The sequence below is a fragment of the Perognathus longimembris genome, chromosome 12, assembly GCF_023159225.1.
Source record: "Perognathus longimembris pacificus isolate PPM17 chromosome 12, ASM2315922v1, whole genome shotgun sequence".
NCBI lineage: Eukaryota > Metazoa > Chordata > Mammalia > Rodentia > Heteromyidae > Perognathus > Perognathus longimembris.
The window spans coordinates 26,782,908-26,809,563 of NC_063172.1; the positions used below are offsets into that span (position 1 = coordinate 26,782,908).

General features: G+C 41.0%; 1 protein-coding gene across 1 annotated transcript in view; it reads right to left on the bottom strand.

Annotated features, from left to right (window-relative positions):
* Atp6v1c1 (ATPase H+ transporting V1 subunit C1) overlaps positions 1-17,007 on the bottom strand; it is a 41,423-nt gene extending 24,416 nt beyond the window's left edge. Inside the window, exons 1-3 of the mRNA XM_048358476.1 lie at positions 16,843-17,007; positions 3,711-3,879; positions 2,062-2,129 (exon numbers count right to left, since the gene is read on the bottom strand). Coding sequence (XP_048214433.1) covers positions 2,062-2,129; positions 3,711-3,842 — 200 coding nt within the window. The 5' untranslated portion in view covers positions 3,843-3,879; positions 16,843-17,007. The remainder of the gene's footprint in view (positions 1-2,061; positions 2,130-3,710; positions 3,880-16,842) is intronic.
* Between the last annotated feature and the right edge of the window lie 9,649 nt (positions 17,008-26,656).

Sequence of the window (26,656 nt, forward strand, 5' to 3'; positions counted from 1 at the left end):
GATATCCAAAAGTAAAGGAATGAAGTCGGGCCAGATGTAGTGGCACATACATATAATCCCAGCACTCGGAAATGTAAATCAATTATACAATAGAATACTACTACATTCATACTAGTCTGGCTATAATGAAAAACACAGATAGTAACTAAGTGCTGGAAAGCAGTAGAAAAGTTAGAACCCTTAAAAACTAATGGTGAGGGGTGAATATGGCCTCAGGGCAAGAGTGCTTGCCTCCTATACATGAAGGCCTGGGTTCAATTCCTCAGCCCCACATATATAGGAAAAAACCCAAAGTGGAGCTGTGGCTCAAGTGGTAGAGTGCTAGCCTTGAGCAAAAAGAAGCCAAGGACAGTGCTCAGGCCCTAAGTTCAAGCCCCAAGACTGGCAAAAAAAAAAGAAAGAAAACCCCAAAAACTAATGGTGAGAATATTAAGTAGTATAGCTATTTGAATAAGTCCTTCAAAGTTCTTTGTTTGTTTTTGTTTTTCTTTGCCAGTCCTGGGCCTTGGACTCAGGGCCTGAGCACTGTCCCTGGCTTCTCTTTGCTCAAGGCTAGCACTCTGCCACTTGAGCCACAGCGCCACTTCTGGCCATTTTCTGTATATGTGGTGCTGGGGAATCGAACCCAGGGCTTCAAGTATACAAGGCAAGCACTCTTGCCACTAGGCCATATCTCCAGACCCCTTCAAAGTTCTTAAAGGAACCAAATGACCCAGAAATTCCACTCCCAGATACATATTAAGGAGAAAAAAAAAAAGCCTAAGAAGCACATACAAAAAAAAAAACCAAAACAAAACACACATGTTTACAATGTTCATAGCAGCATTATTCATATAAGTCAAAGAGCAAAAATAAAATGTCCATCAACTGATGAATGGATTCATAAATGTATCTATGCAATGGATTGTTACTTGGTAATAATGAAATATAACAGAATTTTATTTGGTAGTGTTAAAAAAAATTAGTGTCATAGCATTCAGCACCTGGAGGCTAAAGCAGGAAGATGGAGAGTTTAAGGCCAGTCTGGCTTACCTGGTAAGATCACGTCCAGAAAAAGAAAAGGAAAAGAGAAATGAGATGTTGGTATAGAAAATGGATGAAATCTGAAAACACTATGTGTTAAGTAAAAGAACCAGTCACAAGAGACCATGTATTGTCTCCATTTCTATGAAAGAGGCAGCAGGATAAGCATATCTTGAGGGTCAGAAAGTGGATTAGTGGGTGTTGAGGGATAAATAACTACTAATCAGAACAGAAACTATTTCTGAGGGGAGGAATGACAAAAATGTTCTGAAATTATCATTCCAATTGCACACTGCCATGTATATATGAGAAATAATGGAATAACTAGTGTCAGTGACTCACATCTGTAATTCTAGCTGGTCAGGAGGCTGAGATCTGAGGATTGCAGTTCAAAGCCAGCTCCAAGAGGAAAGGCTGTGAGACTCTTATCTCAAATTAACCACTAAAAATGCTGAAAGTGTACTGTGGCTCAAGATGTAGAGTGCTAGCCTTGAGAGAAAAAGTTCAAAGACAATGCCCAGTCCCTAAGTTCAAGCCCCAGGACTGGCTTCCAAAAAGAAAGAAAGAAAAAATATATATATATAAATATATATAATATTTTATATATTATACATTATATATATATATATAAGAATACTCTTATTCTCACTTTTCTTTTCTTTTTTTCTTTCTTTCTTTTTTTTTTTTGGCTAGTCCTGGGGCTTCGACTCAGGGCCTTGGCTTCTTTTTTGCTCAGGGCTAGCATTCAACCGCTTGAGCCACAGTGCCACTTCTGGCTTTTTCTGTTTATGTGGTACTGAGGAATCGAACCAGGGCTTCATGCATGCTAGGTAAGCGCTCTACTGCTAAGCCACCTTCAAATAGGTAGATTTCAGTATATATAAATTGTACCTTCATAAAGTACCTTACAAAGAAAATAGTCATCATTTCCCAAAAACATTCCAATAAGCAGAGTACACATGTGATAATAAACCAATGCTCAGGTGGCCTGATAATAGTGTCTTATTTTGCCCTACTCCAAGGCATGTAAGTAATTACCCTTCTACAAATGCATCCAGTTTAGCCAGTTCATCCGACAAGCCAACCAAGACATCCAGAGTGCCAACCTAGATGGGAAATAAGAGAATTGTATTAGACTTCCATCTCCCTCTCCTCCCTCTGTATTTCTTTTTTTTTTTTGATGGAATATTAGCATTAACCTTTATTTAGTTCCATTGGCCAAACTCTGAGTTAACTATTATCTCATTAATTCCAATATTGCTTTCATGTAGATATAACCAGAATTTTCATTTAAAGTATGGTTCCCTCTGTATTTCTGAGACAGGATCTAGCTAGGGAGCCCAGGCTGTTTTTAACTTCAAGCTCATCCTACCTCCACCTCCTCGGGGCTGGGATTACTGTTTCCTGTCATCAGGTCTAGTTCTTTTATTTATTTTTTTCAAACAAGGTGATATATCTTCATTGGAAATATCCACAAATCAAACATTCTCCACATTTTACTTCCTAAAGTACAAGTGTAGTAAAAGAAGAGGTCTGCTAACTATTTCAATCTATTTATATATATGAGGTAATACTCTATACATGGGTGTAAATACCACGCAGGTCTTGTCAGGGAGGTCTGGTTTGTACTGTCCAGTGCTAATGAGTCATTTGAAATCCTGCTTTACAAGGGTTCTTAAGCAGAAGGTTTATGGGTATATATCAGAGGTCCTGTAGCCGAATTGTGTGCCAATGATCATGTTTTGGAGAAAACTTCTGTCCCAAAAGACTTCATGATGCCAAATTATACCCAAAATAAGTAATTTTAAGTATTCTTTACATATTTTATATATGCTACATATGACTGTTTCAGTTAACTAGAAAATGTAAACACACTATCTTTTCCATTCTTTTTTATTTATTTATTTTTTTTTTTTGGGCCAGTCCTGGGCCTTGGACTCAGGGCCTGAGCACTGTCCCTGGCTTCTTCCCACTCAAGGCTAGCACTCTGTCACTTGAGCCACAGCGCCGCTTCTGGCCGTTTTCTGTATATGTGGTGCTGGGGAATCGAACCTAGGGCCTCGTGTATCCGAGGCAGGCACGCTTGCCACTAGGCTATATCCCCAGCCCTTTTCCATTCTTTTCAAAAGCTTATCAACTGATTCCTGGCAGCATGTTAATGACAGAGTAGAGGAGGAATGGCTAAGTGGTAGAGTGCTTGCCTTGCAAACACAAAGCCCTGATTTCAAATCCTGATACAGTGTCTTCCCAAAAGGCTGCTAGATTACTGATCTTGTTAGAGAGATTAACTGCTGTAAATAATAAAGTTAGATTTGTGAGTGAGCTGGTGGTATGGTAACACATTTAAAGTATTAGCAAAATATGAATTTAATAACAAGTTGTTACTGTGATAGTTAAATATTTCTATCATTTTTACTTTTGAAAAATCCCATTTTGTAAGAATATTTATTTTCATACGGTTTCTCATTACAATTTGAAAAGCACATAAAAGGTTTAAGAAAAAAGATACTTCATTTGGTAGTTTACTTGTGTCTTTTCCTAGAACAAGAATACATTTTAAGTTATGCCAATGGTGAGAGCTGAGCAGTTTTGTCTCTGATGGAACCTGGGATCTCACTTCTGCCAAGGGAGAACTGCTCACTCCCCCCAATAACAAACTCATAGGCTTTTGAACATTGCAGCTTCACCTTTAAATCAGGAATGTTGAACTTGGAAGTGACAGCAAGATTATTGTTCTTCGTAGTTGCAGCATGCAGTTTCTCCCATGTTTGCTGACAAGTTTTCTCCCCAGGAGCAGATATAAGCCAGAACTCAGTCATGTTTTCTACCAGGTACTTCTTAGGAAATGGAGAGAGGCTGTAATGTAAAGGGAACAAAATAACACATTTAATATAATTTGTTTCTACTGTTTCAGAGTCATAGGACAAACGCTAAAGTATAACCTGCTTTAGTTTGGATCTAAAATGTCTCCTACAGATATTAGGAGACACTGTTAAAGGCTATGTCCCCAGCCTGTGGCTGGGAAATGGTAAAAGCTTTCTGAGATGGGGTCTAGTGGGAGGAAATCAGAACACTGGGGATGTGTCCCTGAAGAGAATATTAGGACCATGTCCCCTCCTCTCCCTTTCTTTTCTGTTTCCTCACCATTTTTTTGTGGGTTTTGTTTGTTTGTTTGCCAGTGTCTTACAATGTTGTCTACATTAGCCTCAAACATCTGGACTCTCACAATCCTCCTACCTCAACCTCCCAAGAAGCTGGGAATACAGGCACCTGCCACCATGCTGGCTTCTCCTTTTGTTCCCTACCACAATGAAATGAATAGGTCTCCTCTGACACACAGTTTGCTCATGATGTACTGCTGCACCACAGGCCCAAAGCTGCATCTCTTCTAGCTCTGAGTGATGAAAAGTTATACTTTTTCAAGCCAAGGAGCTGTATTTTCCCAAATGGCTCACAGGCTAACCACAGACTTGCTAGTTATGGCAAGCCCAAACAAAGTACTCAATCTGGACAGTACAGCTTAACTGGCCCACACAAGGATGGAAGCTGCTCCAGCTCAAAGTTCTAATGAGGTCATTCAAAGATAAACTGTGACTTAAATACAAAAGTGAAAAAGAAAAGGCTACAGAAAGTATTTTAAACGCTAAAATGTCAATCATTGAGGTATTTTATATCATAACACCTATATTCATTTTCTTTGTTCAACCTAATTTTGACAATTATCCATAGTGATCCATGAAGATATAATTCATCCATTTCAATTACTATATGGAATTCTACTATATGAGTGAACTAAAATCGAGTACATTTTTGTTTTCTGGAAGCGATGTTCTTTTTTCTATATAAACAATTCTATAGTGAATAACTTTGTACATGTGTGTTATTGTGAAAGAGCTTCTCAGGACAGATAGGAGTAAAATAGATAGGAGTAAAATCTACCACATTAAAAAAAATATATGTACCAAATAATCTTGTGGTAGATTGTCTTCTTCAATGATGGAAGGAACAGGTCTTTCCGTGCTCCTATATAATCAGTGTGATTTGCCACTCCTGATTTGCTTTAACCAACAAAACACCTGGAAGCCATACTATGCGAACTCAGCATCCAAATCTCAAAAACTTGGCATCAATTTCTAGCTTCTGTTGCCTGAACTACTGCTCTAAAAGTTCCATGGAAGGTAACCAAGCTAGTGTATGGGAAGATAACATGGCAGAAAACTGCCAGCCACTGAGGAAGACCATCTTGAACCTTCCAGCTCAGCCAATCTCTCACCTGAGGGAAGCCACATCAGTCAGCCCAGGTGAAACTAGAGCAGCCAAGATAACTCACCGAATTTAAAAATAAATCACAGTTTGAAGCCACTAAATTTTTGAGGTGATATGTGCGTGCGTGCATGTCCACAACACACACACACACACACACACACACACACACACACGCCAGTCCTGGGGTTTGAACTTAATTGGAGAGTTTCACAGACTTTCTTGACTGAGCTGGCTTTGAACCATGATCCTCATATCGCATCCTCCTGAGTAGCTACCTGATTACAGGCATGAGCCACTAATACCTGCATGAAGTGATTTCTTCTTCATAACTGAAATGAATCATTGCTAGTTCTAGTGGTTATTGCCAAATTGTTCGCCAAAGCTGTTCTCATCTTCCAACCAGTAAAAGTGTCCATATCTACAACTTTAAAACATGCATGGTATACTCTAAACAGTTATACACTTTCAAAAGGTATAAAAACATACATATAAGACTAAGATTTTATTTCTCTCTCTGAGTAAGCCACATATCTAATCCCTTATTTCATTGTTTATTTTAGATAGAGGTCTTGCTTTATGCTTGGACAGGTCTGGACTGCAGCCACTTACTTGTGTTTCCTTGCATTGCTGGGAATAATAGGTGCCAGCTACCACACGCCAGCCATTGGCTCAGATAGTCTTCTTATCTTCTTTTTGCCCAGGCTGATATCAAACCAAGAATCCTCATCTCTCATCTCTATCTCCCAAATAGTTAAGAGTATAAGCTTGAGCCACCACACCCAGCTAAGGTTTTATTTTTTGATGGTGATTTTTTTGTTGTTGTTTTCACAGTGCTAGGCATCAGACTCGGCGCCTCATGCACACTAGGGCAAGCATCATATTAATGAGTCACATGCCCAGACTTTAACAAAAATATCTAGTGTAAGAATGGTAAAATGTTAATGTATGTTAAGTCTGGTAGTGGGTATATGGATGTTTGTCAATCTGTAATATCTATTGTTTATCTGAAATTCATTGAAATGTACAGCTACTCAAGGCTGAGATGTGAGGATCACATCCAGAGCCAACCCAGCCCATACAGGAAAGTCTATAAAACTTATGTCAAGTTAACCCACCTATAGAAGAGGCTGTATATGGAGCTGTGACTCAAGTGGTAGCCTGGAGCAAAAGCAGCACAGGGCCAGCACCCAAGCCCTGAGTTCAAGCCCCAAGACTGGCAAAATAATAACAACAGTTAACTTTTGGAACAAAATAATGCTCCTCTTGGATCACTCCCTTTGGGTTGATATACTACTACTACTACTACTAATAATAATAGTAGTAGTAATAATAACGTAAAATTTCTTCGTTTATTAAAAAAATAAAACTTTAGTAAACTCTCAAATGGAATATTTGGAGAACAGAATAATCTAACTTTGAAAATTAACTTTCCTGGGCTGGGAATGCAGCTTAGTGATAGAGTGCTTGCTTAGCATGGCATGAAGCCCTGGGTTCAATTCCTCAGCACCATATAAACAGAAAAAGCTGGAAGTGGCACTGTGGCTCAAGGGGCAGAGTACCAACCTTGAACAAAAGAAGCTCAGGGACAGTGCCCAGGCTCTTGGTAGTAGTAGTAGTAATGATAATAATAATATAATAGTCAACTTTCCTTTTGGAACAAAATAAATGCTACTCTTGGATCACTACTATCCTCCTTTTGGGTTGATATACTCAGGGCAGGATCTGAACTACAGCTGAAATAATAATTACAGAACCTATGTCAGAAAGTTGTCTTTTATAGTAAAGAGCAGATAAAATGTTGTGGGCTTCTGTCCTGTTTGCTTCCCATCCCCCTTTTCTGTTCTCCACTGCACCTGGGTCTAATCTACCTTTTTTACTTCCCATGGACCACCCTGGCCTTACTTAGCTATTTCCAACCTCTGATTTCTTCTTCTTAAAATTAAAGACTAAATCTAGCTACTTGTTTAAGTTTTGATGATTTATTATTTGCTTGCTTTTCATACAGTATGATATTTTCTTTTCATTAAAAATTTATTATAACGATGATATACAGAGGGGTTACGGTTACATAAGTCAGGTAGAGTGCATTTCTTTTTGGACAATGTCACCCCTTCCCTCACTTTCTCCCAGTCTCTCCCAGTTTTTCCCTCTAATCCCCACCCACAAGTTGTGTAGTTCATTTTGAACAGTGTCTAGTAAGTACTGCTACATTTGTTCACCCTTTATTCCTCTATTTCTGTGTCCCCCCTTTACCCTCTCAAAGACAGATAAACGAACACACCAAGGCAAAAGGAAAAGAACACAAAACCAGCAACAAAGAAAAAGTTTCTTATTTCCATTTCCTGGAGTTCACTTCAATAAATATTTTGTGTGATAGGCATTGCATCTTTGTGTTCCTGTCCTACTGAACCTAGCTATTTTGACCCAAATAGCAATCACTCTGAACTTTAAAATCCTGTTTACCACAGAATCCAACAGCACTTTTTAAGTCTTTTTAATAATCCTTATCCTTTAAGTGTTTTTCATTTTTACTATTTTTTGGAAATTGGAGTTTCACTGTATTACTTTGTATGTCTGTTAATATTTGATAATATATTTTATATCTCTCTCCCTCAAAATGGCAGGTAACTAACACTACTTGTTGCAATTCTTCTGATAAGAGTTAAATTATCTAAACTGTCAAGTGCCAGTGCTCACACCTGTAACCTTAGCTACTCAGGAGGCTGAGATCTGAGAATCACCTTTGACATTGGGTCTAATGAATTTGGCTACATTCCCTTTCCTTTTCTCTTCACTCTGAGTTCTGCTTTATCATCATAATCTTCATGAACTTGTTGATACATCAATATCTCAGGCCTGCCCTTACTTATCTACTATATGCTTCTGGCTTAGTCAATTTTGCACAAAACAATTTCTCTCTGCCTGTTTAAATCTACTTATGCTTCCCTTAACAAAATTCCTTGCCCAACTAAGTCCATGCAGCACCAAACCCATTTTTGTACTCCCAACTACTCTCTGAGTCACATGTCCATTTAACTCATGTAATTCACTACACCAAGACAGGTATCTATTTTGTGTTTTCCCACACATCTCTTAGCCATGCTAATCACTTTCAGTTTAAGATTGTATCATTTATTTTGTTTAGGGTGCTTAAATCCCCAGAATGGTGGCTGGCTCTGAGAAGCAAAATCTAAAAATGCAATCCCTGTTTTTAAGATTACAGTGGTGGTGTAGTGGTACAGGTCTATCTATACACTTACTGACCAATAGGAGAAGGTACATCTGTGTAGACAGAGAGGGGAGTTGCCATGCAGATGCCAAGATAGAATGCACACTGCAGTGGAGGCACAAGGGAAACACTAGTCATATTAAACACTTTCATATCATCTGCAATAAGTATACTGCTTTTCAAAATGAAAGGAAGAAAAGGGGGAAGGAGAAAAGGAAGGTAGGCCTGGTCCACATCTCTGGGACTATTATATTACTATATTTCTCATTTGAGGAAGTTTGAAGGACTGTGAATTATTTTTCTGCAACTGATGTAAATACAAAATAAAGACAAGGCAGTACAAACAATGGGATACTGGTCTTGCATAGAAAAACCGCTAGCACTGTTTCTGTGTATGAGTAGGACTCAAAAGAGGGCTAACCACAGAAAACAGAACAGTGCCCCCAAGTAAGTGCTCCAACACTTAAAGGATTTTAATGCTTTCATTAAACCAGTACTGTAGTCTCTGAAATGCAGCTATTTCTCACAGCAAAATAAACTGCACAACAAATTAAACCTGGAAGGTAGTCTAGAGGCAAAAGAACTTTCTTTAAGGGCTGGGAATATGGCCTAGTGGCAAGAGTGCTTGCCTCATATACATGAAGCCCTGGGTTCAATTTCCCAGCACCACACATATAGGAAATGACCAGAAGTGGTGCTGTGGCTCAAGTGCTAGCCTTGAGCAAAAAGAAGCCAGAGACAGTGCTCAGGCCCTGAGTCCAAGCGCCAGACTAGCAAAAAAAAAAAAAAAAAAAAGAACTTTCTTTAAAACAGTCAGCCTTCATATTCACAGATTCCACGACAGAGAATTAAGCCAACCAAAGATAAAAAATATTGGGGGGGAAAAATGTGCCTGTGCTGAATATGCAGACTCTTCCTTATCACTACTCCCTAAGCAATACAGAACTATTTTTTGTGGTGTGTGCCAGTCCTGGAACTTGAATTCAGGGTCTGGGTGCTATCCTTGAGCTTTTCTTTCTTCTGCTCAGGACCAGCACTCTACCACTAAAGCCACAGCTCCATATCTGGCATTTTTGGTAGTTAACCAAAGGTAAGAGTCTCATGGGCTTGTCCAGACTGGCTTCATACTGCAATCTTCAGATCTCAGCCTCCTGAGTAGCTAGGATGACAAGCTTGAACACCCATGGTGCCCAGCTAGAACAACTATTTACACAGTGTTTTCACTGTAGTAAGTAATACAGGAAATCTACAGATGATTTGAAAGTATATGGGAAAATGTACACAAGTGACATGGAAATACTATGTCATTTTATATAAGACAATGGAACATCCTTGAATTTTGATATCCACCAAGGAAGAGTCTTATAACCAAGTTCCCACAGACCCCAAGTAATGGTACCAAGTTTAATAAAGAAGCTTATCTCAACAAGCAAAAGGCATACGTCAGTTAACAGTAAAATTCCAAAATCTTCCAAACATGCACTTCAACTGTGTATGTCTGTGTGCGTGCATATGTGTTTACAGGCACAGATAATGAGACTTAAACTTAGGGCCTCTCACTCTTGCTTAGGCTTTTCTTTCAATGCTGGTACTATATTAGTTGAGCCATACCTTCACTTCTTGCTTTTTACTGATTAACTGGAGATAAGAGTCTCTCAGATTTGTCGGCTCAAGCTGGCTCTAAACACGAGTTTTCAGATCTCAGCCACATGAATAGCGATGATTACAAGGATGAGCCATCAGGAGCCAGCTGCACTTCAACTCAAATGGATTGATCATTAAACATTTTCCACAAATCATTCATTTTGAAAGTTGCCACATCCTACCTTGGCTCTCACTAACATTCTTCAAAGAAAAAGAATAACATGTCTCTTTGAATATAAACCTGTTATCCTACTAAAGGGAATAATTTAAGTGTGACTATAAAAGAGGCTACCTCCAAACCTAACTTGTTTAGATGCTTCTAGTAAAAGGATATTCTTTTTCAAAGGATATTTCTAAGATTTATAGTAAGATTTCAGAACTGTCATATACACGTTTGTTAAATCTTAACTAGGAATGTCTTACTTTCAACTAAAGTAATACTTACAAATATTCCACATCAAGGGCTGGGAATGTGGCTTAGTGGTAGGGTGCTTGCCTAGCATGCATGGGGCCCTGGGTTCAAGTTCTCAGTGCCACATAAACAAAAATAATAAGATTATAAAATATGTAAGTATTAAAAATCCACCAAAACAAATACTCCACATCCTATCAACAGCTACCTAAATTTCACACCATAATACACTTAAATATAAAAGAAAATGTAATCTTTAATAGATGTATTTTATAAACAAGTACCATCTTTCCATTCCACAGATCATAAGAAATAGTTATGTAGGAGGAAAGCCTTACTTTCACACATAAAGACCAGAAATATGGTGAGGGGCCAAGGAGTAGGAAAGTAGTAACAGAAAGTACAATGGTGAAAAGTTTCCAGTAATTTCTGGCAAAAAATATGAAGAGTTGAAGAGTATGAAAATCATCATCAGAACATTTTCAACTTCCAGAGACTCCTCTTCAGACAACCCAGCTGTAAACTCAAGGGAGAAAACAATTCCTTCCAGGGGATTCCCTAAATCCACACTCATGCCTCCCATTAATGTTACTTCCTTTTCTTAGGGGTTGACTACTTATGTGGTCATTTATAACCTGCACTGGACCACTAGCACCACACTCTGCTAGAAAGTGCTGATACCTTTGATACAATGTATTTAAGCCTGAAATTCTTCAAACTAAAGACTTAAAGTAAGGTGGCTTTCCCTAATGCATGAGTCTAGGCAGTACGAAATTTTATTAACTGGTCAGTAACCACTTACTGAATGTACTACTGTGTAGTTAGTGCCCAGTGATAATTTAATATGCTAACCAATTCTGTGCTTATTTCATAGTAGATATTATTACCACCTCCACTTGAGGACATGGGAGCAGCTAATGAAATTAGTTGCCCACAGTAATTCACACAGCTAATGACTACATTTAATTTGGACTGAATAAAACTTCATGAATAACTCAAATAGGTTTCTAGAGTAGACAAGTTCTTCACAGAAATATTATAACAAAGTTTTTGTAGTTTTATACTAAAATTACATTAAAACATCAAAAACAGAAATTATGAAAATACTTTCAAACTCTGTATGGACAACATTTGATATCTGTCCAAATACAATGTGATGCATGTGTTGAAACCAAATAGTACCCCTCTCCTCAAGAAGTCTAAAAATCTATCAGAGCATTTTGGGCTGTCCCAATATGAGGATTAATAAGAATTTGGTAGGTAAAAACTACAACGAAGATGGGAAAATCCTGTCCAAAACATCAGTACCACCATTCAGAAACACTGAAAACCTTTCATGGTGGAGTTAATGCACCCTTAACTTACAAATAACTCCCTGTTCATTAGTAGTCTAAAATGCTTAGAATCAGGGCCCAATGGCTCATGCCTATAATTCTAACTACTCAGAAGGCTATAGATTGAGGATCATGGATCCAAGCCAGACCAGGCAGGAAAGTCTGTGAGTCTCTTATCTTCAATTAACCACCAAAAAAAAAAAAAGCCAGAAGTGGAGCTGTGGTTCCAGTGGTATAGCCTTAAACAAAACAAAACTCAGCGACAGCGCCGAGGCAATGAGTTCAAGCCATAGGACCAGCACAAAATAAAATACTTAGAAAATAATCAATCTTCTATCAAACACCATTTTTGTATTAACCGCACATGCTATTTTCAATTTATTTCTTCCCCCCCCCCCATTTTCTTCCCTTTCCCCACTTTGGATACAGTCTACCACTAACCTAATATAACCAAAGCATCTCTGCTCCAGTGCTAACCAACTTTATTTAAACTAAGTAAGTATATATTACATATTTGAACAACAGTATATAACAGTTTCCACTGAAAAATAATTTTGTTTCAAAGGCCACACGTGGTGGCTCACATCTGTAATCCTAGCTACTCAGGAGGCTCAGAACTGAGGGTTGCAGTGCAAAGCTAGCCTGGACAGGAATAATCTGTGAGACCCTTTATCTACTAAATTAACTACCAAAAATGCTAGAAGTAGAGCCATGGCTCAAGTGGTAGAGTGCTAGCCTTGAGCAGAAACACTCAGGGACAGTACCCAAGACCTGAGTTGAATTCCCAGGACTGGCACCAAAAGAAAAGAGACTTTGTCTCATTATCAAGATTAGTGATTGAGCCAGGCACTGGTGGCTCATACCTGTAATCCTAGCTATTCTGGAGGCTGAGATCTGTGAACTGTGGTTCAAAGCTAGCCTGGGCACTTGTCTCCATTTAACCACCAGAAAACACTGAGTAGAGCTGGGACTCAAAGTGGTAGAACACTAGCCTTAAGCAAAAGAGCTAAGGGACAGCACTCAAGCCCTGAGTTCAGGCCCCATGAACCACAACAACAAAGATTAGAAATAGAAATTCCTTGTTCCCAGGGTCACTTGTGTCAACAGGAAATTTTAGATTACTCTGATTTAATGCCTGAGCTCTTTCCAATGCTATATCTTAAAAATATGAAATCAGAATCGAACATGAATTTATAACTAAAATGATATGTAGTTCTACACCCATAAGACTATGTAAATTAAATCATATGCAATAACAAAACTTGACTATGAGGTACTTACTCAAAGCTGTTGTTTTCCTGAGCAAAATCAAACTCAAAAGACTTACTTTTTAAGGATGTGTAGACTGCAAGGAGACCCTTCTGCAATGGGTTATTTTGGCATTCTAGTTTTGCTCTTTGGCCAATGGAATCATTTTACAAATAGTATAAATATCTGAACTTTAAAGGCCCCCAAATTTATTTTTAAGTTATAAAATGTATTTTATGTATGTATTTAATAGATGTATTTTATAAACAACTACCAGAAACACAAAATCTGAACTTTAAATGTCAGAAATTTCTTTTTAGGTTATAAAAATGATATCAACATACAAATGAATTTTCAGTTACAAAACTGAATGCCGCTTGGCACTGGTGGCTCACACCTGTAATCCTTAGCTACTCAGGAGGCTGAGATCTGAGTATTTTGGTTTGAAGTCAGCCCAGGAAGGAAAGTCCGTGAGACTCTTATCTCCAATAAACTGCTCAAAAAAAAAGCCAGAAGTAGCCCTGTGGCTCAAGTGGTAGAGAGCTCACCTTGAGCACAGAGAGGCTCAGGGACAGTGCCTAGGCCCAGAGTTCAAGCCCCAGGACCCGCCAAAAAATAAATAAATAAATAAATAATGTCAACATCCAGTGTTTACTCTTCCATTTTAAAAGTAGGATTAAACCAAGAGAAAGGAAGGGAAGGGAAGGGGATGGAGGGAATCCTCCTCCCAGAAGATTGCTGGTGTCATGGCCACATGGTTCTGATCTAGCTGAAGCTGAGGATTCTGCTTGAATTATGCCAGCTCTCTAGTATATAATGAATGCTTTTTGCTGTTGAAATAAAAAAATTAAAAAATAAAAGTAGGATTAAAGTAGCCACCTAGTTCTCAGCATTTTGCTAGCTCCCAAGTACTATTTCTTGAGATTTTTTTTATCTAGTATGTGCAAGGTACACCAAAAGGGAAAAGAATCCCAGAATTCTAAGACATAACCTTGAGACTTGGTCAGCACAATTTAAGACACTTGTTGCCAAAGAACTGTGAATGAATGACACCCTGAGTATTTTCCTCTCACCCATTTGATCCTTACCTACTCAAGCTAGTCTGTACATGGAAGTGCTTTCCCTAAATTCATAGAAAAATAGTTCCAGAGCACAGACCAACCTTGCCCAAACCCTTAAAGCTGTCCTACTAGATCAAAGGAGTCAAATCATTTAGATAACTATGTACTTTAAAAAACTCTTCCTTCTCTCTTGATGTATGTGATTGTGACAGTACTGGATAGCTAATCAGCAAAAATTATTAGAAGTCAGAAGAGCACAGAAGTCATACCAGACTTAGGCAAATCACTTTACTTATCTGCTTCTAGTTCCAAGGATCTAGATAGGTTCCTATCTACACAAGAGATAGCATTTTTCAACTACTGTCTCTCAAGGATTTGTAAGAACCAAACAAGCATGAAAGAGATTTGACTACTTCCTGTGACCAACTATATTTCAATTAAAAAAAAACTATTCTGACATTACAAAGGGATAAATATGAAAGGCCAAATTTCTGCAAAGGAATCTCCTATCCACTCCAAAATGATTCAACACCCCCCAATGTATTTCACGACCGTTCGGCATCAGACTACTAGGCATCAATCTTAGGGAAGGGGGCATATAGAATCTAATTATTCTTTCATTCCCAATCCCCAATCTTTCCTTTTCCAATCCTAATCCCTCTAAACGCAAGTATAAACATTTTCCTTAATTCCTTAGTGGAAAAAGAAGGGTGCCTTCAAGTTCTGTAGTTTCCAACCATGTCCTCTTAGCCTAATCTCCTTCATTCACTTCTTCCACACCTCCACATTCTTCACACAAAAAAAATTTTTAAGCCACAGTCTGACTCACCACACTGCCTATAATCTTCACTGGCTTCCCTCTGCTTTTAGGAGAAAAGTCTGTCTGAGACTGACCCTGGTCTCATACCACCTCCCAACATTACAACCACAGGAGCCTCTCAATAACTCCTCCAAAGTTGAAGGCCTGACACAGGCACTTCTCTCAGCCTGGAATGTTCTTTTTTCACTGTGTACCTCACAGACCCTTTTCCAGCCTCTTCACAGGTCTGAGGTCAAGTCATATACTCAATAAAGATTTGAGTCTTTCATGAAAGTCATATTCCCAGTAAACTCTTGAACTACTGTTATTCCCTCAAATCACATTTCACATGTGCATAATTATTATGAAAAAAAATTTTATCTCCTCCACTTGACTGTAAGCTCCATGTGGAGTGAGACCCTGCCTGTTTTCTAAACCTTAGAATCACAGTATCAGGTACATGGCATGCACTCAATATTTGTTAGTTAAATTAATAAGTAAATGAGTATAACTCAAAAAAGTCTTCATTACTAGACATCAGCTTTATCTCCCGCCTGTGCACAATGTCACCCAACACAAACTTGGCCTCTGGCTCCCAAACTTTAATCCCTCATCCTCAGGCCTTCAAATCCTGTGACTTTCACTGCCTAGAAAGTTCCCCTCAGGCGTTGGGAATATGGCCTAGTGGTAAAGTGCTCGCCTCATATACATGAAACCCTGGGTTTGATTCCTCAGCACAACATACATAGAAAAAGGTGGAAATGGTGGTGTGGCTCAAGTGGTAGAGTGCTTGCCTTGAGCAAAAAGAAGCCAGGGACAGTGCTCAGGCCCTGAGTCCCAAGCTCCAGGACTGGCACAAACAAACAAAACAACGAAAGTTCTTCCCCTTACTTTCAAAGGGTTCAAATTCCACTGGTTTAACTAAGACCCAGCTCACGTTTTCTTTCCTCCAGGATATTTTCTCCTGCACCAGTTTACACATCACTCCTCCATTCATGCTTTCAAAGCACTTTGCACTTTTGCACTCTTTTTAAAAAAAAAAATAATTATCTATAACTTCATACTACTTTAAAGGTTCAGTGCCTGGATATAGGCACTCTACTGCACCACTACCAAAGCACTGGCAAGGACAGAGTTCTCACTGAGACACTTAATTTTTCCCTAGCATACCAAATTTTTCCTCTGAAAAGTATACTGCTTCCTTCTTACGCCTTTACCCAGCAGGTGATTCAATTTGCCGATGAGCCTCTCCCTGTAAGTTCCTTCTGTTTTTTTTTTTTTTTTTTTTTGCCTCCCCTTCCTCCACTCTATTACTAAGTAATCTGAGTTCCCTGAATTCCTGCCTCTGTGATGGGCTTTTAGGCCTTTAAAACTGCCATCCCACTAACTCATACAAGCGCGTACACGTAAGGAAGACCACTGAGCTAGCTGTGACCTCTCACACACCACCCCAGAGGCTCCCTGGGCCACTGTCACTTTGCATCCCCTCATCAGGCGGCGTGGATTCGTTGTGATCTCCTCTCCCCGTGAAGAAAGGTCCCAAACCTGCTGAGCTTCACTTGGCCCCAGCTACTGAGTGATCCCCAGTGCCCTTTCCTTTTTTTCCTTCCTCTTCCCTAGAGACGGAACTCTAGGCCCAGGGTGGCAGGCAAGGAAGGGACTCTGTTAAAGCACACACAGCCATCTGGCTAGTTCCAGCTCCAAACGCCAGTCTCGCCACCCCCCCACCCCCACCGCTGACCCCCATCTCTCGCCCAAGCGACGAGCGCAGCGCCAGCTTCGGCCTGGCCAGGACTCCCCTCGCGGGGCGGCCATCGCTCACTGACCCAGGAAGGTGTCAAACGAGGAAGCAGCAGCAGGAGCAGGTGCAGAGGCAAGCAGCCTGACAGACGTTAACGGCTCAGCGCTCCATCCCTCCAGGACCTAAGCTCCGGCCTCTCGACTTCCTCGACCCCAGCGCCCACAGAGCAAGTCACGTGCGGGCGGGAGCAGTCAGCTGACCGCGATGTGCGGCGCACCGCCTACGTGAGCACCACAGCGCAGGCGCGGCCCTGAGAGGCGGGGCTAAGAGAGCGCGCGGAGGCCCCCGCGGTTCCGGGGTGGGCGGAGCTCGGGTTCCCCACCCCCTCAGCGTCTGTGCGCGTGTGCGTGTGTGCGTGTGGTTCACCTCCCGGGAACGTCACTCCCCTCACCCCTACCTTGGTCCCCTGGCGGGTTTCTGCAGGTAAGAGCTTCTCTCCGGCCCTGTGCCCAGGCTTGTCCACTCGGAGTGCTTTGAATAATTTCCCCAAGACCGTACTTCACCTCGTTCTGCCTCATTTCCTAAACGTGCGCAGATTGGTCTACTGGGCAGCCTCGCGTTTGTTTTTAAGGATTACCTACCGGAGCGAATTGCCCTTTGCCACGAGCTCCTTCCTTGTCCGGTTCAGGAATGTGCAGCGTGTGTGGTAAAAATAAATAAATAGTGCAAACCACATTCCATTTGGGAAGCCACGAAGGCTTCAGGACAGGCATGGACAAGGGAAAGCATCGTCCTTGGAGGGGGGGGGGGGAGGTAGGTAGCAGGACGTTCTTCTGAAATATCCATATGGTGTTAGGTGGGGATATAGGTGTCATTGTTCTCAGAACAGAAAATGTTGAGATTTTCTCATGAAGCCTTTTAGGTTTGGGACTGGTGTGTTTGTGTGTGTGTGTGTGCCCGTGCCCGTGCCCATGTGTGTACGTTTGTGTAGGTCCTAGGGCTTGAACTCAGGGCTGAGTGCTGTCCTTGAGCTTCTTTTGCTGATGGCTAAGGCTCCTGAGCCACAGCGCTATTTTTGGCTTTTTCTGAGTAGTTTGTTGGAGATACGAATCTCATTGACTTTTCTGCTTGGGCTGTCTTCAAACCATGACTTCAGATCTCAGCCTTCTGAGTAGCTTGGATTACAGGCATGAGCCATCAAGTGCCCAGCATGCATTGGTAATTATTGAGGTTAAGAGTCTTGTTTCCTTCCCAGCCTTGTATCTGAGCCACAATTTCTTCCCATTGTAGCTAGAATGACAGACATACACCATCACACCCAGCTTTTTCCATTAAGACCCAGTTTCATGGAGTTTTCTGCCCAGGCTGCCCAAGATTACAGGCATGAGTCACCAGTTTAAACTGAAGATAACATGTTCATTTCCATAATTTTCCACATTAAAGTGAAAACTTAGTTGGCCATCAGTTCATGAAAGAAAAATATAGGGCCTCAGGAGAAATACATGGTCATGTCCATGCAATGGATTCAAATAGGAGTATGGAAATGAAAGGCCATGTTCTAGAGCATGAATCATGGGAGTGTGGCCAAGTGGCAAGAGTGCTTGCCTCATGAAGTCCTGGGTTTGATTCCTCAGTACCACATATATAGAAAAGGCCAGAAGTGGCACTGTGGCTCAAGTGGCAGAGTGCTAGCCTTGAGCAAAAAGAAGCCAGGGACAGTGCTCAGGCCCTGAGTTCAAGCCCCAGGACTGGGGAAGAAAAAGAAAATTGGAAAAGGTAATCCCTTCCACCCAGAAAGAGTGTTTGTTTAGGGAAATACTTTGGTAAACTAATAGGGCAGAGAAGATTAACTCAGCTCAGATAAATAAGACAAAAAAAGGCAAAACAGGGACTGGGAATATGGCCTAGTGGTAAAGTGCTTGCCTTGAATACATGAAGCCCTGGGTTTGATTCCTCAGCACCACATATATAGAAAAGGCTGGAAGTGGTGCTGTGGCTCAAGTGTAGCCTTGAGGAAAAAGAAGCCAGGGACAGTGCTCAGGCCCTGAGTTCGAGCCCCAGGACTGGCAAAAAAACAAAAACTAAAACTAAAAAAAAAAAAAACACTAAACTAGACCTAGTGGAAAGGAGCAGGAATTGGTGTGTGGATGGGTGGAGGAAGGCATGGGGAAGTAATGGAAAGAGATTAAAAAAAAAAAAAAAAGCATACCAAAGGCATTATACAAAAATTTAACAAAAAAAAACAAAGATTTGGTCCTGAACAAGGAAGTGCTGTTTCTGAGGAATGGCTCTTTTTGAGATACTGCCAGTGACTTGATCTTGAATTTCCAAGACTTTAAATTCTGACAAATAAATGCTTAATAGTCTTAAGCAATAATAACAGTAAAAGTCAAACATTTAGAACTTCACCTGAGATTGTTTCAAGTGCAGTGTTGGGAATCTTTGCCATCTGTCCAATCCCTTAATGAAGCTCAAATGCTTTATGTGAGTTTTTTTTTAGTATAAATTTATGATATCCAAGTTCCATCATATAAAGAGTTCTTCTGAGAAAAGATAGTACCGAGACTACAACAAAGAAGCAAGAACCACAAACAAGTGAGGAAAGGAAAAAAATACCACCAGGTAAAATATGTACATTTATTTAAAAAAAATACAAATAAGAAAGTTGAAGACAGAAGAGAGTTCCTGCACGGTACATTTGTTTAGCTAAGCTTTTTTATTTTTTGCCAGTCCTGGGGCTTGGACTCAGAGCCTGAGCACTATCCCTGGCTTCTTTTTTGCTCAAGGCTAGCACTCTTATCTCTTGAGCCATAGCGCCACTTCTGGCTTTTTCTGTTTATGTGGTGCTGCGGAATTGAACCCAGGGGTTCATGCATGCTAGGCAAGCACTCTACCACTAAGCCATATACCCAGTCCCTAGCTAAGCTTTTATAATGTCCAGCCTTTAAGATTGAGGTTCCCTAAGCTCAGGGCTCCTCTCCTATAATGCACCAGTTCCTAGAGTTTGTGGAAAATGCTCAATAAAAACTGATTGAATTGTCCCTAATTATGCTACCCAATGGCATTGTGCTAGTAGTTAGAATACTTCTTGGCCAGTTGAGAGCAAGGAAGGGGGTTGCAGAGGGAAAGACCCAGCCAGTTCATTCCAGTATCTGTTAGCATGACTTTCTGAGCCTTAGGCAAACACAAATGTATTTGTTCCAAATTACATCTATTGTTGGGTGATATGCTTATTCTTTACATTTCCGTGATGTATGTGTCTTACAGATGCCTCTCCTTCCTTGTTCTGGGCACCAAAACAGCCCCGCCAGTATGCAGACAGCAGTGGTTCTATCTAAGGTAATCCCTGGGACAGAACTGCGGTGAGAATGGGGACATGTGAGTGAAATCTCTTTCCTGGCAAGCACTGTGCCTCATGGTCTGTTAAAGAAACAACAGTTCATTCCTCCCTCCCCTGCTCCCTCCCCACCCCTGTGCTGAGTTGATTCTTGCTGTTTTTTTCAAACCCAAAGGCAAGTGAAGGAAGGGTTCTTACAGAGGAATGTTAAATATGTGTCTTTCCAGCTAAATTTGTGGCAATCCTTCACATTCCAGTTGGGGGAGGGAGGATTGGCAATTTAAAAATCTCTTTGAACTGTGGCACAAATTTACTCCTTACAGCATTTAATTTTGACAAATCAAAAAAAGTGTTCAGATTACTCCAAGGTTAGTATACATGAAGCCCTAGGTTCGATTCCTCAGCACCACATATATAGAAAAGGCCAGAAGGGGTGCTGTGGCTCAAGTTGCAGAGTGCTAGCCTTGAGCAAAAAGAAGCCAGGCACAGTGCTCAGGCCCTGAATCCAAGCCCCAGGACTGGGGACACACACACACACACACACACACACACACACACGCACACACACACACACACACACACACACACACCCCACCCCCCACTGGTGGCTCATGCCTGTAATTTCTAGCTGCTGGGTAGACTGGGAACTGAGGATCATGGTTTGAAGCCAGCCTAAAACCTAGACGTGGAGCAGTGTCTGTGGCTCAAAGTGGTAAAGCACTAGCTCAGGGACAGTGCCCAGGCCCCAAGTTCAAGTCCCACAACCATCTCCCCCACCCCCACTCCCCAAAAAATTATACAGATTCCTAGACTCTGGCCAAGCCTGGGATTATGTATTTTTAACACACATCCAGGTTTGAGCTGACTCAAACACCAACCCCCAATTACTTTGTTGTATTCTGGTAGCAGATTCTCTGATTTTCTTTTTTAAAATATGCTCTTCCAGACCACTTGGAGATATCCAAGCCTTGACCAACTGTCCTGTCCTCTGCTCCTTACTTACTCCTTCTTTTTCCCTCATCAAAAGACACCATCTCGGGCTGGGAATATGGCCTAGTGGCAAGAGTGCTTGCCTCATATACATGAAGCCCAGGGTTAGGTTCCCCAGCACCACATATATAGAAAATGGTTAGAAGTAGCACTGTGGCTCAAGTGGCAGAGTGCTAGCTAGCCTTGAGCAAAAAGAAGTCAGGGACAGTGTAGAGGCCCTGAGTCCAAGGCCCAGGACTGGCAAAAAAAAGACACCGTCTCCTCAAACCCTTCAAAAACCCCATGAGTAAAGCTCATCTGCTAGTTAAAGAATAGGAGTTTTTTTTTTATGATTTCTCTCTAAAATAATGGCTGTTGAAGTGATTTTTTTTTTAAAAAGCGAGCCAATAATATTGAAATACATCATCAACATGTGAATTTATGTAAAACAGAAGAAAAGCCTGCCATCTCTGCCTCTGTTTTGTGTATGTCTCTGTTTGACACCATTCTCTGCAATCACTTTGCAATCACCCTGGAATCTGGGAAGCACAGGACTGAGTGGTGATGTTTTTATGTGTTTAAGGGAAAATAGAGGACAGGCCATCCACCAGGCATTGGTGACTTGGTTACTCCCCTCAAGTGAGGACAGCCATTACTTGGATCAGGATTGTCTAAGAATGATGACTGCTTGACTCCTTCTGTCCCTCGTTCTTTGTCTATAAAACCTAAAACTCATGTCTGGACCCTGAAGATAACTAAAGATGGGGTGGGATCTTTCTATGACATGCCTGTGGCATGTAATAAGTCTCCTTTCTCTGCCTCTCAACATGTCTCCTTCTATGGGGAATAAGAATGAGTGACTGGACCTGACAAGTGAAACTCTTGGGGTTTGGGCCTGGGGTCTAAAAACTCCAGTTTCAATATCCTTAGTCCTGCCAGTACTGAGGCTCAAACTGAGGGTCTGAGCACTGTCCCTTAGGGGACACTCAAGGCTGGCTATACTACTTGGGCCACAGCTCCCCATTTGGGTGGTTAATTGGTGATTAAGAGTCTCATGGACTTTCCTTCTGGGCTGGCTTCAAACCTCCATCTGATCTTTAGGTGCCAGCTTTGAATATCCCTAGGCAACAAGGCAGTGAACCTTCCCTCTCACGCTCTGAATTTCTTCCCAGGTTTTTGTTTTCTTTTGTTTTGCCAGTACTAGGGTTTAAAAGTTTGAAGTCAAAGTCTACAAAGTTGTTAAGGAAGTGCTTTAATCATTTAAGTCATAATCTCAGCCTCCAGCTTCTTCAGTTAAACTAACCCTTCTGTCATTTTAATCAGTCATTCAAAAATATTCTCAAACAGATAGTTTCTCATTTTAACCTGGGAAGAAATTCAGAACTTCACAATACCTTCATGATATCCTTCTTGTGCGTAACTGATTTTTCTTTGTGTATACTGGTTTTCTCCTTTTCTTTCCTGTATCTTGCAGGTTATTAGTGGTTACCCTGGAGACTACAATATAAGCTTTAATCACATAGCAACCTATGTTATCACCTTAACTTCAATAGCATATAAAAACTCTTCCTCTACGGCTCTATCCCCCCTTTAATGATGTTGTTGTCCTCACAAATTATATCTTTATGCATTATGTGGTCATTAACATAGATCTATAATTATTGTTTTTGTGTTGGCAGGTTGGATCATGGAGAAGTTATAGCTAAAAGCACAATAATGCTAGCTATGTTTTTACCGATATAGACACATTTACAAGTAAGTATGGTACTTAGCAATAGACACCCAATCCCATTGCCCTCATATCTTTATTTTCCTTCAAAGTCTAAGATGTCAACAAAAGGCACAATTATTTGGTTCTTAGTCTTTGTAAGGGCTCTGTGTCTAACTTGCCCCAACTGCCATTAAGTGAGAACAGGTCACCTGAAGGCATGTTAATGTGACTCATTTACATGGAAGATAAGTTCTACACCTTTGCTGAAAATCTTCGGCTAAAGTTTGCTTCAGCTTCTGGTTGGCATTGGTTAGAATGTGAATAGTGAAGTGGCTATCCTAAACCTTGGTTTATCTCAATTCAAACTATCATAGATTTCTGAGGCAAATATGGTTCTTATCTAGTGGTATTCTACTTGTATCCAGAATACTGTATTAATTAAAATTTTATTATGTTCATTTTTGTATTCTTGTGCTTTTTTTGTTCTCGCATGCATCTTTAGTATAAATGTGTTGCTATTAAGAGTTTGTCTCTGACTTTTACAAATAAATTTTGAAATTAAAAAAAAAAGTCTAAGATGTCTAATACATTGTGTACCTGCTAGTGCACTTACGACCATTAGAACACATTCCTAATTCAACTCAGAGAAAGATTTAACAGTTGAATGTCCTGTGGTGTCCAGGCTGGTGGCCAGCAGTGATGGGGTCCTTGTGATCCACTTCCCAAATTTAACCTTATTGTCTGCTTTCATGGATCACATTCAACATCAACTGTTGTAGGTGAAGGCCTCTGTAAGTATGAAGTATAAGATACTTTTTGGACATCAGCATGTTTACAAGAATGTGAGAAGAAGCAGGTGAGTACTGAGGAAGAAGTTAACTACAATATCAGCCCAACAAAGCTTTAGCAACTGAGCAGGAAAATCCAGAACAATCAATGAGTGTTAGTTTTCCTAGACCAAAATGGCCATGTCTTTACATTTCCCTTCCCTTAGTCATGGACTCATCTGGGAAGGACATGACTCCAGGGAAGCTAGTGAACCACTAGAAGAAGCCGACCACTGCAGGCTGTTGAACACATTCTCTACAGTGTTCTTCCCTGGGGAAGGATTTTATGCTAGATCTTCATTTGTGCCTCTGGAATCTTTGAGGTCGCCTTCCTTACATCCAGCTCTGCCTCAAATAGACAAACTGACAAATTCACTGCAAACTGGGAGATAGTGGCTTATGCCTGTAATACTAGGATGCTGAGAGCTGAGGATTGTGGTTCACAATCAACCCAGACATGAAGTGTGTGAGATTCTTATCTCTGGTAAACCACCAAAACCCAGAAAGTGGAGCAGTAGCTCAAGTGGTAGAGTGCCAGCTGGAGTGAAAAAGCTAAGAGAAAGTACCCAGGCCCTGAGTGCAAGCCCTACAACTGGCACACACACACACACACACACACACACACACACACACACACACACACACACACAGTTCACCACAGCTGCATATCAGTTGGAGAAAACCATAAAAGTAAAAAGACCAGCCAAAACAGCATAAATCTCATCTTGAGATTTTTTTTTTTGCAGGTTCGGGGCTTGGACTCAGGACCCGGGCACTGTCCCTGAGCTTCTTTTGCTCAAGGCTAGCACTCCACTTGGGCTTTTTTTTTTTTTTTGTAATTTATTAGAGACCAGAGTCTCATGGACTTTCCTGCCCTGGCTGGCTTTGAACATCTAGGATTACAGGTATGAGCCATGGGAGTCCACCATCTTAAGATTTTTTATTTTTAAGGATCATTTATTTATTCATTCACACTAGAAAAAAAAACAAAAAACACTGGGGCTGGGAATATGGCCTAATGGCAAGAGTGCTTGCCTCATATACATGAAGCCCTAGGTTCCGTTCCCCAGCACCACATATATAGAGAGAAAATGGCTAGAAGTGGCGCTGTGGCTCAAGTGGCAGAGTGCTAGCCTTGAGCAAAAAGAAGCCAGGGACAGTGCTTAGGCCCTGAGTCCAATGCCCAGGACTGGTGAAGAAAAAAAAAAAAAAGAAAAGAAAAAAAACACCCTCTGCTATTAATTTATTGCAATATGCTCATAAGGAACAGTCATTTCTATTTCCCCTTTTTTTAAAGTATAGATGAAAATCTTAAATGATTTTTCCTTTCCAGTCTCATTGGAAATGCAGAGTCATGTAGCAAACCCTGTTAGTAATCCACAGTTAAACTGGACAAAGTTAAAGCCATCTCACGTGACTGTCATGGGTTCCCTGTGAAGAGCTGAATCACATCCACAAAAGAAAACTTCCTTAGAAGGAAAGCTGAGGCATGGAAAAGGAGAGGAAAAAAAAATCTCACTGTTAAGAGACCCAGCCGGAAGGGATTTTGGAGGCAAGCCACTACCCAAATTCCTACATGGCAGAAATAATAACCTGGTTTCACTCCCTACCCCGTCCCCAGCAAGTGTGTGCTAAACATCTATAACATTTCCTTTAAGGTTCCACAGGTCCTCGGGGAATGCTGAGAGCCACAGGGACTAAATGACTCCTTTCATGTCACATTGCTCATTTGAGGCAAAACTGGGACAAAAGCCCAGACTTTCTGACTCTCTTCAGGCTACACACTCTTAGCATGCAATGATATGTTTGACAGACTTAAGGAAAGAAAGCAATGCACAACAACAGCCTTAACTTTTTTTGCATATTACCACTCCAATTTCAAGATCACCATGGCAGATGCTGTGTGTGTGTGTGTGTGTGTGTGTGTGTGTGTGTGTGTGTGTGTGTGTGTGTCCAGGGCCTGTGTGTGCTCCCCTCCAAGTTTCTGGGGGATCTCCACATCATCCTCTCCCACCCTCCCTGCTCAGTGGCTGGAGGGCATGGGGATATGAGTTCCTATTTCCTTTCCTGTTAGGGAACAACTTTAGAATGAGACCTTTTCTGTCAACTTGATACACTATCACCTCCTTTCCTACTTTGCCTAGTCCCCTTTCCTGTGTGGATTTCTTATTCCCTCAGCTCATTCCTGGCAGCATTCGTTAATAAATCATTTTTCATCCAAGTCTTCCTTGTCTCATGATGTCTTTCTAAGGAACCCAAATGAAAAAGAAGAAAGAAAATTTAGACTTCACACTTTATTGAGCACCTACTATATGAAGCTGGGCCTCAGAGAACCTTGCTTCCTGCTTCTGGAGTATTATCTGCCTTTGGACATGCTATTAAGCATCTTGTATGTAAGTTTCCTTATAAAACATGGAAACAAATCTCTCCCCTCAAGGACAGTAAGTTCCTGTTATGGTAAGGACTTGGCACTCGATTAGAGGAGAGAGGCCAGGTTGGTGCTTTAGCACACAGTGAAGCAGCTGCTAAATTACTTACTCAGTGTTTATCACTGATCCCTATCACCACAGACTGAAAAATAAAATTTTCCAAACTTTGCTGATCTCTGGGGCAAGGGAAGTATTATTTTTCTGCATGCCCTCTGGGACTAGGCCATTGAAGAAGGGTAGTGTTGACTGTGGCCAGGTAAGCTCCAGGAGCTTCCTAGGAGGCTGGGAGGAGGGGTGGGTGGGCATGGGGGTGAAAACTGAAGAGGCAGTGGAAGAGTCTAGAGCAGCATGCATGGTATGTGCATGGAGAAGGCCTGGCACACTGAAGTTCTGGGGATCAGCTGAAGATTCCAGAAAAAGGATGACCACAGGGGTGGGATAGCCTGCAGGAGGCAAAACTAGATGGGGTCACAAAACTCAGACTGCAAACATTTTTAAATCACTTCCTGTCAGATGAAGTGGTGAGTAACATAAGGCTTTAAAACCCATAACAGACACAGTCTATTTGCATAGAAAGAGCCTGTAAGGCCAGCAGCAAGACCTAGAATTTCTGCCAGCAATTAAGC